This window comes from Neolamprologus brichardi, chromosome 13 (assembly GCF_056152115.1).
Source record: "Neolamprologus brichardi isolate AB-2024 chromosome 13, ASM5615211v1, whole genome shotgun sequence".
Taxonomy (NCBI): domain Eukaryota; kingdom Metazoa; phylum Chordata; class Actinopteri; order Cichliformes; family Cichlidae; genus Neolamprologus; species Neolamprologus brichardi.
In genome coordinates, this window is record NC_142116.1 from 7,246,313 (window position 1) to 7,258,925 (window position 12,613).

General features: G+C 42.8%; 1 protein-coding gene across 2 annotated transcripts in view; it reads left to right on the plus strand.

Annotated features, from left to right (window-relative positions):
- meis1b (Meis homeobox 1 b) overlaps positions 1-12,226 on the plus strand; it is a 77,164-nt gene extending 64,938 nt beyond the window's left edge. Inside the window, exons 10-11 of one of the 2 annotated variants that reach the window (XM_087850055.1) lie at positions 2,748-4,675; positions 10,292-12,226. In XM_087850055.1, the coding sequence (XP_087706181.1) occupies positions 2,748-2,964 (217 nt within the window). In that variant the 3' untranslated portion in view covers positions 2,965-4,675; positions 10,292-12,226. Of the gene's footprint in view, positions 1-2,747; positions 4,676-5,311; positions 5,410-10,291 lie in introns of those variants that run through there. The other variant, XM_087850054.1, reaches the window with a different exon arrangement.
- The last annotated feature ends 387 nt before the right edge of the window (positions 12,227-12,613 follow it).

Here is a 12,613-nt window from a genome sequence, read left to right on the forward strand (position 1 = left end):
AACACACAGGCCCTATAGCACCCAGGGGTCGTGAAAAGGTGAAGCCCCGCTCCATTTTTTCTCTTCTCTGTTTCTCTTTTTCTTTTCTCTCTCTCCATCATTCCATCTCTCTCCGAGTTGTGTCTCTCACTCTTATTTCATCCATCTTCCTTTCCCTCCTTTCTCTCCATCTCCCTCACCCTAACCCCACTAACCCCCCCAGTCTTTCTCTCTGTCAGCTTATTAACGGTCACAGCAAGAGTGTCTGGTTTGCAGACCAGATCCCCTTGCTTTTTTTTTTTTTTCTGATTCTCTCACTCCTCCTTCCCTTCCATTCTCCCGCTCTCCATCGCTCCGTTCCCCTGGCTGCTATTATGAGAAGCATTTTATCCTTTGTTCCAGCCCCCATGGTGCATCTGGCCTCAGATATAGGGACGACAGGGACAGGAAACCGGCAAGAGTTTTTGAAAGGAGGAGGGGATTTGGTGGGTTAGACTGTAGATTCGTTGCTGTGAGGTGGGCTGCCAGTTTCCACCATACAGGGAGGGAATGATAAGAAGGAGCAAGCTGGAGAAGGAAACAGATACAAGAAAGAGAGGCATGGACACTGTTGTTTTTTTAGGAGTCGCAATAATAACATCACCTGTAGGTCTAGTAGCAGCAGTAGGAGTAGGATTATTATTTCATTAACGCCTGTTTAATCCTTAGAGTAAATAAATTCTTTTTGCCATATTTCACATCAAGTTTGAAGTCGACATATGCCTTAAGCCCTATTGCGCAAGGAATGAATACCTGACTTTCTAAGAAGTGCACACCTATTGCTGAAAAATCCTCCTTTGTTGCATCAGTGTGTGTTTAAAAGAGGTAGAAGCCATGTTGGAAAAGGAAAACAAAGAGACAGAAAAGAGTCAAAGAATAAAAATGGTGACAATAAGACAGCTATGGATGACAAGAGGAGGGAGAGATCAACAGTGAGCTTGCACTGGCCTCCAGTTAACCTTGTAAAGGGTTTGGAGAGCAGAGGAGAGGAGAGCAAAGTTAAAGGAATGCTCAGGCCTCCTCAACCCTCCTCGCCCTCTCCCTTGCTCCTCCTCTCATATCTCCCCCAACAAAACAGGGCAGTGGGGGAGGAAGAGAGAGAGGGGGGGGGGGGGGGGGGTGGTGGTGGTGATAAAACTCCAGACGTTCCCTCATTTGATGGTTCTCTGCCATGTCAGTGCATTCTTGCATTCCTCCCTACCTCCTTCTATTTCTTTCTACCCCTTGAAATTCCAAGGTTGTATACTTTATTGTAACAAATACAGAAAAAATGCCCCAAAGCTTCAAGTTCAAAGGTTGACAGAATCTCCGCAACTTTTTTTTCCCAATGTAAAAAAAAAATTCACTTCACAGGAAGCTCTGCCTGCATCCCTGCCAAAGCAAACAGTTTTTCTAAAGCAGCTTGCAAAATATAATGGAGCAATTAGGCTGTTAATCATTTTATTTTTCTCTTGGTATCTGCCTTTGCCACCTTCTGTTTGTTTATTTCCCTACAGCGCTGTCCTTACAAGATAATGCAGGATACATATAAGGCGAGAGGCTTCCATTCACTAATTAACAGACGCAGCATCCTAGTGTCGTTTTGCTTCTGTTCCCCTGCTGTCCCTTCCCAAAGCTCTTAACTGCACTGTGTTCCAGCTTTAGAAGTGTAGCAGGACTATTGTTTCCTTAAAGTTCAGCGAATGCTCTCCTTTCAGAGATGAAATAGAAGAGTCCGGTGGGGTAACAGCAGGAACACATAAATCAAGTCAGAAGCCCCGAGAGTCCTCTGTCCTTTGGGTCACCGAGGGTCAAAGGTTCATTTCACAAGAGTTTAAGCTGACCAAGGCCGGAGCGGCACCTATAAGTGTGTGTGTGGGTGCGAATGTATGTGAATAAATGTTAGGAGTGAGAGAGGGATTAAGAGTGTGTGAGCAAGTAACAGTGTTTGTGTGTACACAATAAATGGCCTACTTGCTTTTGTAGGATGTAATGAAGTATAAAAGATTTTAGTCTAAGACTATACACACACACACACACACACACACACACACACACACACACACACACACACACACACACACACACACACACACACACGCACACACACACACACACCTCCTGCTGTCACAGAGTAACAAATGGTCACCTGTCTTAACACAGTATCACCCAAAACAGTGCTTCTCACTGGTGGCAACATGACATGTTTCTGTCAGCAATACTTCCCACACTGCTACACGCGAAGCCAAGTGTGTTAAACAGTCAGCAATCTCAGCTCGTTGTGAGGTGGAACATCTCCAACAAGGCAAGATGGGTTAAAATGTTTCAGAGGCAGGGAAAAAAAATCGTGGCTAAGCCTCGCCCCACAAAGACCCCAGTGTTCAGGCTGATGTCTGCGTATATGCCGAGGCTGTGCAAGTTTGTACAAGTTGTAGAGTTCTGCATTTTCAAAGACAGCTGCCTTGATTATTAAGGTTGTTAAGATGTGACTTTCGCTGTGCCTCTAGTGGGGCTTTACCAGGGATCAGAGATGCTTATGGGAGAGTAATTACTCCATATCATTATTATGGTTAGCTAAGAAAGAGAGGCTGATTTGGCAATATGTTTGTTTTCGTGCTGTGTGCCATGATTTCTAGGTATTAGTCAGCATTTTTGCCTGATCTTGTCTTGAAAAATACACTAACTTTGTTTCTGTATTTGTCCCTTCTTCCTTTATTGCCCTTTTCCTCCCTGCTCTTCATCTACTTCAGGTTCATTAATGCGAGGAGGAGAATAGTGCAGCCCATGATCGACCAGTCAAACCGTGCAGGCAAGTCTTCTATAGTTACTGTATTCAAGTCGCGCAGGCGAAAGCCATCCACACTCCATGCACCCGGAGGCCCCTCATCTGGTAAATACAGGACTGATGCCCCGACCCTGGAATGTCCAAAAGATCCAGCCCCCCCCCCTGTTGTGACTGAGTACTAAAATCAAAACCAAAATGTTACAACATTAACAGCAATCATTAATTAATGATGACATGGCATTTGGAGTGAAAGCTATTTATTAATTATAAAATATAATTTGGCTGAAAGCAAGTTAATGACGAGTGGATTTATTTTTCTTTTTATCCTCCAAACAAAACTAGCTGTGTTCTTGGTAAGCCTTGCTCTTAACCAGTCCCCCCCACCCATCCCACCGCCAACTTTTTGTTTTTTCCAGTGAGCCGAAGGAGTTGAGGAAGGGGAAAAAAAAACCACTCTGTCCTTCCTCCCTGGCTCAAACCGAGAGACAACTACACCCCTTTCTTTTTTTGGGTGACCGTTGTTTGGCTTTTTGGCTCCAGACCTGTTTTTACCCACGCATACACACCCCTCTCGCTCCTCTCAACACCCTCCCTCTACCCTATTTGTGGCTGGTCCAGGCAGCGAGGGGAGTGAGTGAGCGGTTCCTCTGGTGCATGGCTTGGTTTGGGCTGCCGTAAACTTTATTACCTGTAATAGGAGTCAAAGGTCAGGGTGGCATTAGGGGCGCAGTAAAGTTCAAAGACATTCAGCAGGGCCGAGTCTTGCTTTTGCTTGACTGACCCCCTAACAGGCTAAATCGAAGGTAAGTGGATTTCTATGAAACTGGGACAATAGAAGTGAGCAAAAAGTAGGAACCCTATCAGGTTTCACTTGTCATTCCTCCCTAGGCAGAGGCAATGTTTGGGCATTATTCAGCAAGAATGACTTTCTATTGTTCCAAAGGAAAACTGATTAGAGCGCTTTTTCGTTCTTTAAATGTATGTGCACAGTAACAATGCACTGCAAACATTGCAGTGTTAAGTGTCAAAATTACTTAGAGAAGCATAAAATTAGTTTGAGACCTTTGAGTCTAAACTGTTCTTACTTTAGTATTAAAAATCACCGGCAGTATTTTATGTCTTTTCTGGATTCCAGTTCTTAACCACAAATGTTTTACCCCTTAAAACTTAGCCATTGGTTTGAGCTCTCAAAACTTTGACTTCTAAAATTCCAGTGAAGATAACAGTTTCCAAACACACCAAATATATCAGTCTGAATTTTCCATAAATATATAATATAACATACTAGAAATTAAAGTTATTCCCATGTTATGAATGTAAACATCAAATGCACAAAAGCAAACTTTTAGACGATCCCTGTGATACCCCCAGAGAGCAAAGTGCGGTAAAAAAACGAAACAACCGTATGTTATGGCCTAAAATTTAAGAGTAATTTTTATTTGCACTAGCCCAGTTGAGTCATGCTAATATGTTACATTGGTTCATAATTAGTCAGTCTATAAAAGCAGCTCCTCAACTCTTCCAGATGGTCTAAATCTAGTCTTGAAACAACAGTCCTTGCATATGTGCGCTAAACACCCAGTCCAATCCCTTTTAGAACATTTAGACGTATTAAAGTCTACCAGGGGCTTACAGTGGAGACTCAGTTGCAGAGACATGGAGTAGAATGACGTTGAAAGACAACAGCGGCTTCCCGTGCGTGCACCAGTCAACAGATGATCCTGCCTCGGCCACTGAGCCTTAATTAAAAGCACTAATTGACCACTCTGTTCCCTTCCTCCCTGTCTTCTCTTCCATCCACAGTAAGTCAAGGAGCTCCCTACAATCCAGATGGCCAGCCGATGGGGGGTTTCGTCATGGACGGCCAGCAGCACATGGGAATCAGACCACCTGGTAAGGCTTGCGCAGCGTGTCTGTCCCTTTCTTTCCTCTCTTGCTCTTCCCATCTTTCCTTTCTCAGCTCATCTTCTTGCCTTTGTCTTCTCCATTCTTATGTTACCAGCGTCATTCTTGACTTTTTTTTGTCTCTGTTTGCTGTTTAGTATTTTAAGTTTATGGTGTGCAATGCTCCTACACCAGAATGAGGATACACGCACTACACACACAAACACACTGTTATCTAGCCCTCCCCGAATACACCAGAACAGGTGTGGTCAATCACATTACACAACCATCTCCTTCCTCACTCCTACTCCTTCTCACACAGTCCCTCTCTCTCACGCCATCAGGTTTAATCCCAGAGTTTGTCCTTAAGCTCCTCTCCTCCTCCTCTATCCCCTGTTTTCTGGGATTCTCCCAAGTCCCTAACCCTATCTCACCCTCCACTCAAAGTCAGCAGGTTTGGATAAACTGCCAGGCTACTTAACCACCCCTCCCCATCACCTTCACACACCTCACCACGGCAGATCCAGCATGTTGTCTGTCATAGTTAAACCATCATATTATTTCGCTCGGTGTCTGCAAACCATTTCCTAGTTACACTTGGATTAAATAAATAAAGAATTAACAACTTATGTCTGTGTTTCTTAGGACCAATGGGTGGAATGGGCATGAACATGGGCATGGAAGGTCAGTGGCACTACATGTAGCCCTACTCCAGTGCGACCAATCACAACACACAGGGGGATGTAAGTAATATGCTCACTTTGTCACACACACACAAACACACAGGCTTTCTTGCCCAAGACTTTTTTGGACTTGGAGTATATTATTAAAATACAGTTCACCACGAGGAAGTATGGGGGGTGCAATTTACAGTAAGATGTTCATCTTGTAGAAATATTCTCCCACAAGATAATTACAAAAATATAAGTACAATGGGAGTGTCTGTGAGATGTCAAAGGTCACTGTTTGGAAACTGGCTATTTTCCAAACTGATATATTTAGGCTTTTTTTTTTAAGCAAATGGGTTTTTGTTACAAACAGACTCCTTTTCTTCCCAGGCTGATTTTTCTCTGTTACTCTCTGTCTAACTCTCCCACCCCTTGGTCTGGTGATAAGAGCCTTTGATCACAACCTTGTAACTCTTTGTGTATGTAATGCCTGTGCATGTGTGTGTAGCTGCTTCACTTTCTCACATATCCAAAAGCTACAAGACCTTTTTTTTTTTATATATGTCAGGCAGGGGAGATAAGAGAAGAAGGTTTGAGGGGGGGGAATGAGAGAAAGGAAGGCAGGTGAAAAGCTGTCATGCAATATTCACTGATGATAATTACAAAAAATCTATTCTATATGAACTGTTTTGTTCACATTTTTTTTTTATTAAACATGGGGCAGAGAGGAGGAGAGAGGGGTGATGAGGAGGAAGGAAGGCGGGGATGGGTTGGGACAGGGAGTTGGTGGTGCGATGGGGTGGGGGAAATTGGGGGGGCAGGTACGACGTTGCTATGGCAACAGACTGATTGGCAAAAATGTAAGCAGTTGTGGTGCAAGGAGAGGGAGAGAGAAAGAGAGCGAGAAGTGAGCGCCCCTTAAGTGTCATAAATCTGCCGGGTTGCTGTTGATGCATGAGCCACATTAATACACACACTAACCAGCTAGAGGAGCCCCCCACACCCCCCACCCCCGTGCCACCCCCACCCCCACCCCCAACCCAACCCTTCCATTCCCTCTGTCTTTCTAATGCTTGCTCTGTCTCACTCCCTCTTTGTGGTTTTTCTCACTGTCAATTTTGCTCCTCCATCTCTTTTCACACAACACCTTTTTCTCTGTTTCTCTCTAATTCTCTTGCCCTCTCTCTCTCCCTTTCTTTCTCTTTCTCTCACCCCCCTCCCCCCCAATCCCCCTTCTCTTTCCTTCCCTCTCTTTCCTTCCCTCTCTTTCCTTCCTTCTCTCTTTCGCCCCAGGGCCAAACAGACTCCCACATAATTCTGGATGTATACAGGCTTGGTGTTGTCACAGTGCACAGTGTGTATAAAGTGGCTATGGGTCCAATCGTAGTAAACATCATTGTTATATGTGTGTATGTGTACGAATTAGCCCGTTTTGTACGCCATATGTGCGCGTACCTGTGTGTGCCAGCCTTTCTGGCTACATGGATACTATACACAAACATTGTGAAATACATACATGTGCTGAATGTGGGTGTTTATAAGTGTGTGCATGTATGTGCATGTGTGTGTATGGTAATAGGATTACTCCTGGCACAGGGAGGGGACACAAACTAGTGCAAAAATGGAGGAGGTAGCCAGCAGGGTATGGAGCTTAGCTGGGCCTAATTGACTAGATCCAAATTAAATATGCCATCACTAGAGGTGTGACCAATGGATTTGACTTATTCAGTTTACAAAAATAGAGACCATTAACCCGCCACACAACGCGTGTGCTTGTGTGTGCTATAGTGAAAATATATCACCCTTGTTTCTGTCACAAATGTCCACAACTGAAACAATAGCAGACATTCTTGCGTCAAATGGCATATTCCAGGTTTGGAAAGCTGGAAGACACTGTAATAGAAAGAGTATGCCTCAGAATGAGACATGTGTGTCTGTTTATGTGCAAGTGTGTAAACATCAGGGCTGGTTCGCTGTGTCCAAGCAGCCTCTTTCAAGCAGCTGCTAGCCTTCCCAGCAGACCTTGCTTTAAACAGCCTCAATTTGCCTGCTGAATCTCGTAATTGGGCCACCAGAGGAATCCTCCGCGAGACAGGCAAAGCACATAGAAGACGAGTAGACAGAGGAAGGGAAAAAAGAGGGAGAAAGAGGGAGGGGCGAATAAAGAGATGGCGAGAGAGAAAAGAGTAAATGGAAAGAGGGGAGGGGTAGAGGGAGTAAAGGGAGGAAGGACGGAAGGAGGGAGGGGAAGAAGAGAGTAGATGGGAGAGGGATGGTGACAGAAATATTTCTACTTTTCTTCACAAACGGAATGTTTCTTTACAGCTTCATCAGCTAGCCATTACTAGCTTCTAGCTTGTCTCTGTCAAATATTGCTATTTTCCTTTCTAGGTCAATTAAATGTAAGTGATGTGTTATATTCTTTCATGACCAATTAAATTAATAGGTTATTACATGAGGGGGGGGGGGGGGGACGGTTATCTTATTTGATTAAGAGAGCACAGGTTCATTATATTTTATAAGCAATTTTCATTAGCAGAGTTGAGATTTTGTTTCCGCGGGGCTAAATTGAGCGGTTATTGTGCTGAGGAGTGCTGAGCGTTGATACAGAAGGTGTGCCTAGCAGTCACATTGCAACATTAGTTAAAACTAAAGCCAATTAGTCCTGCTTAGTGAAGAGCATTATGCTTTCCACCCAATGATGATTACAGAGCTTCTATCCCCTTGCGAAACAATACACCTGTCAGCAGAGATGAAGCCCAGCAACTGAAGCAGAAGTGAACTGAGCCTTTGATAGTGACAAGAGTGACTCTCAGATGACCCTTACCCCCTTTCCCTTCTTCCTCCCCCTTGCTTTTTCTCTTCCACAAAATTAGCCAGGGGTGGCCCCGGAAAACTGTAATTTTTAGTTTCATGACAATTAATTATAGCACAGAGCGTATGGAATTTTTCTGGGCCTGCCCACTTGGAGCTTTTCCCAAAATGTCGGGCAGAATGCTTGAGTGAACGCTGTCTGTAACCCCTTTGCTGCCAGTCTTGGCTGGAGACCCTTTGTCCCAGGATTCATTGCTCCAATCATTAAGCACAAATTTGTTAACCTTCTACGCAGAGGTCAAGATCCCTTCCCTCATCCCATCAACTACCACAAACCTTCCCACTGTCACCCCCTCCACCCCACCCTAAACTTATTTTTCTGCTGGATGAACTTTTACTATAAACGAACATTGGGGGGAAAAAAAGAGAGAAAAAAAAAAAAACAGGTCCCAATGGGGATTTTGCGCCCCCTTGTATTGTCCATGTGAATGTGTGTCACTGTTGATTTGGCCCCTCTGGAATCCTTCTCAGAGGCTAAGAAATGAGGGTTCCAGCTCAATGTATTGATTGGCTTATTAACTGAAAAACCTTATTAGCGATGTGTGCTCTCTCTCAAGCACACATACCATTTATTAGACCCTTGACATGTATTTACCGCAGTAATGAGGACAATCTTGTTAACCAGGGGGAAAAACTGTAAGAAAGCCAAACAAACTAAGGGCGAGAATCAACAGATGAATGGATTGTTGTCCTGTGGTTATTAAACACACAGTATGTTCCAAAAATTGCATCATAGATATTTAATGTTATGGTAATTTCATAGATCATTTCCTTAACACTGGCCTGTGCTGCTTTTAAAGTCGCTTCCATAATAGTTTGATTTATGGTAGGGCCACAGGTTATGTTTCAAAATAGAAAGGTTACAGGCTGGATGCCACTGGCTGAATAACTCCTACCACCCCCTCCCTTGAAAACAAGGTAAATGAATCTAACACAGCTAACATAATAGCTCACCCTTCCCTTACGCAAGTGGCGCCTTTTTCTCTTCAGGTGAAAAATGATGTATGAGGGGAATAACAATCGAGGGCCCTTGCGTTCACTTCGCTATTGTCCTACTCCCGCTGCTCCTCCTTGTCCTTTTCCCTGCCTTCCTTTGTGTCATCTGTAGTGGTCCTCTCATTTGTGTGGTGAACACGTGGACAGGCCCGGGGCATACTCAGGTGACAGGCGACTGCGAGCCTCACCTCTCCTTTGGTTTTTGACTACAATGGCCGCAGGTCCTCAATGGTGACTTTCCACTTGCAAAGATAGATTACTGCTTTTGTTGGCTTTAAAGAGAGGAATGCAGTGAGAGGTGCCAGTAAAGATGGTTTTCTTTACATAGTTTTTCTATTGTATGAGCAGGTCTGATGGTGTGCAGCAGGTTGCACCAGTTTAAGTTGTTTTGGTTAATATGTGACACAAACAAGTCTTGTCCAGGCATATTACACTTTAAAGCAAGATTAAACTGCATGCCATGTTAGTACTGACCGGAAATAGTCTTATGTAGTCATCGTTAATCAAATGTTGACTGGCGAACAATCAAAAGGTAATTTTAAGTTTTCTCAGAGTCCAGTTAAAGAGATTATCCTGGAAATGCTAAGCACAGGCCTTGGTATCACTTCAAGTCGATCATGTGTGTTTGGTTTCTAAGTCCTCTCCTACTGGTAAAGAAGCATTACTGCTGGTGTAGGATTAACTCACTAAACCTTCCAATGCGCTCCCTCTCACTCATCCAGCCACACAGTGTCAGTGAAGGCCACAGTTTGGTCTTTTTTTGACCCAGATTAACACTACTTTGAGTTTGCAGTAGTTGCGACATACTATACTGTTTCAGTGTTCACATACTATGTGTAACGTGAGAGCAAGTATGATGTGATCCAGTGTTGTATTAAATGAACAGTTAATGTCAATTTCATATATTTTGTAGTTAAATATTTTCTGCCCATGTGGTGCAGGCAGTATGCTAACTCGCTCCAGTCTTAAGATTTTTATGACCTGACTAACATTTCCAAATATAGTGGAGTTTAAAAAAAAAAAACTTTATACAGAAGACATCTTTTAGTGGAAAACCATTAACCATTTTCGTCTTCTCTTTCCATAGACGCGCAGGGCAAACCAGGGGATCTTGTGTCTCACAGAGGCCTATAGAGCTATGGAGGGGGACTTCCGGACTTCCTGATGGGGACAACAAATGGCAGTCCCTCTGTTCACCTCCAAGATCCAACACATTTTATTTGGCTGGTATCTGCAGCATGGGAACTTCCATGACTGCCAACAATCCTCGTCTATATATCTAGCAAAGGTGATACATAGAAAACCAAACTTAACTCCAGTCAGATGAACCCCTGTCCTGACAGACTCCTGCTTCTTCTCTGGAGGGCACCAGACCTTGCCCACCCTGCTGCTGCCCACCCAGTTAACATGGATTCCTCCATTAAAGTGATTGTGATTGCAAACGTACATGACCCACAAGACATGCTGGGCTATTTGCCTGTACCCTTGGTGAATGTGGCACCTGTTGATTTAGTCTTGACTCTTTGGCAAACAAAAGAGACTTCCTGTGAGGAGCACTCCACTCTTTGGGACGATGGAATTGGACCAAAGAGAAGCCAATGTCTGTATCTGATAAGACACTAACAAAGCAAAAGAGGTGCCCTTTAAATAATATAGTGGATTGAAACCTGGAAGGAGGGAAAGCAAGAGTAATGAAATTAAAAGTATAACTATATCAACCCCTAGTATGGGAAGCAAGTGGAGAAAGAAAATATACTGTATACTGTTGTAAAATTACGCTGGACTCTCACAAGAACTGGGAATTTAAGTATTGTAAATGCTATTGTATTGTTCTGCATATTATGTTGTTTCTAATAGATTTTTTTAAAAAAGGATGTGAACTTTTTTCTCTTTTTTTTCTGTTTTTTTTTTTCTGTTTCTTTTCCACACTGTGTGTGAGCGCCGTCTCTCCATCAAATTTGACCTCCTGTCCCCTCTCCCTACTCAATCACACTGCAGTTTTAAAAGCAAAAAGTAAATAAATGAACAATTCGATCAATCCGTCATTTCTTGAAGGGCCTTTATTTGGATTGCTTGGAGTACAATACCGATTGAGATCTTTTTTCCTCTGCATAGGACACACAGCCCTTTCATGGAACACACAGCAAAAGCTGGTGCAGCTAATTGTATTTATGTTACATTGTCTACACCTTGTCACTCCATCTTTTTTAAAATTATTATTATTATTTTCATATCAATTTATTATATCCTCCTCTACTGGTGGACGGTTTCTATTGGTATAAAAAAAATCTGATGTTTGGGGTAATCAAGCTCATTTAATATCCAACCTCAGTGAACCCGAGCTACACAAAATTTCTAGTAGCTAACATTTTGGACAAACAAGATTTTTAATCTGGTTGCCACTATGCTGTGGTTTGGTGTTTTTTTTTTTTGGTTTGTTTTATAAAGAAACAGTGTAATTGTAAAGATGGGGAACAGAAATGATACAGAACTCCTGTTTATGCTCACAAACAATCTAAAAAAATCATTGTGGATGGGAAAACTACAAGTGTGTGTCCCACAAACATGTTGTTTCCTGTTTTTCTCCATGTGTGTCTGTGATTGAGGGCTTCTGGAAGTCTATTTGCAGTGTTTTAGTCACATGGTTGAACACTCGCATGGCCAATGGATTCTCTTCCCCTTTTCGTTTGATGCAGCCTGATAACAGGGAGAGGCAAAGGCTATGGGGAAACACCATTTATGCCACAGTCCATTCATTTTGATTTAACCAGATGATGTAATGCTGATCAACAGACAGGAGAGAATGTAAAAGTCACTGTGCGTGTCAGGATGCATGTGAGGGGTACCGTGCATGTATGAGAATGAGTGTGTGTGTGTGTGCTATCAATGCTTCCATTATCCATTGCTTCATACATGTATTACGCACATCTTTAAGATTCATTTGAAGACATGTTTCGTATGCTTTTCCTTTGAAGGGTGTATATGTACATCTGTGTTGTAAATAAATACTTTTTGTCAAATAACAGAATTCCTAACTATAGTCTCAAATTATCTTCCGATATACAGGTATGACATATAAAACACATTATTAGTCGTTTAGGAGTTTTAACAAAAAAAATAAAAAAGCAAATAACCTCAACTGATTTTTGTTAAACTAGATTAGTCACAAACATGTCAAATGCCCACTAAAGAAAGGTAGAGGATCATTTATACTTAAAGAACATGCACTTAAGTCAACCCTCCTCCCATTGCTGCGGATAATGTGCAGCTAATGCATGCGTTATGCTGTAATTTTCTCACACAGAAGAGAAGAGAGGAAAGAGGGTCTCGATAAGAAAGCGAATTATCCTTCATTTAGCATTAAAATTCATTTAGGTAAAATTGCTACAAACGTGTAAATGGGGTGATT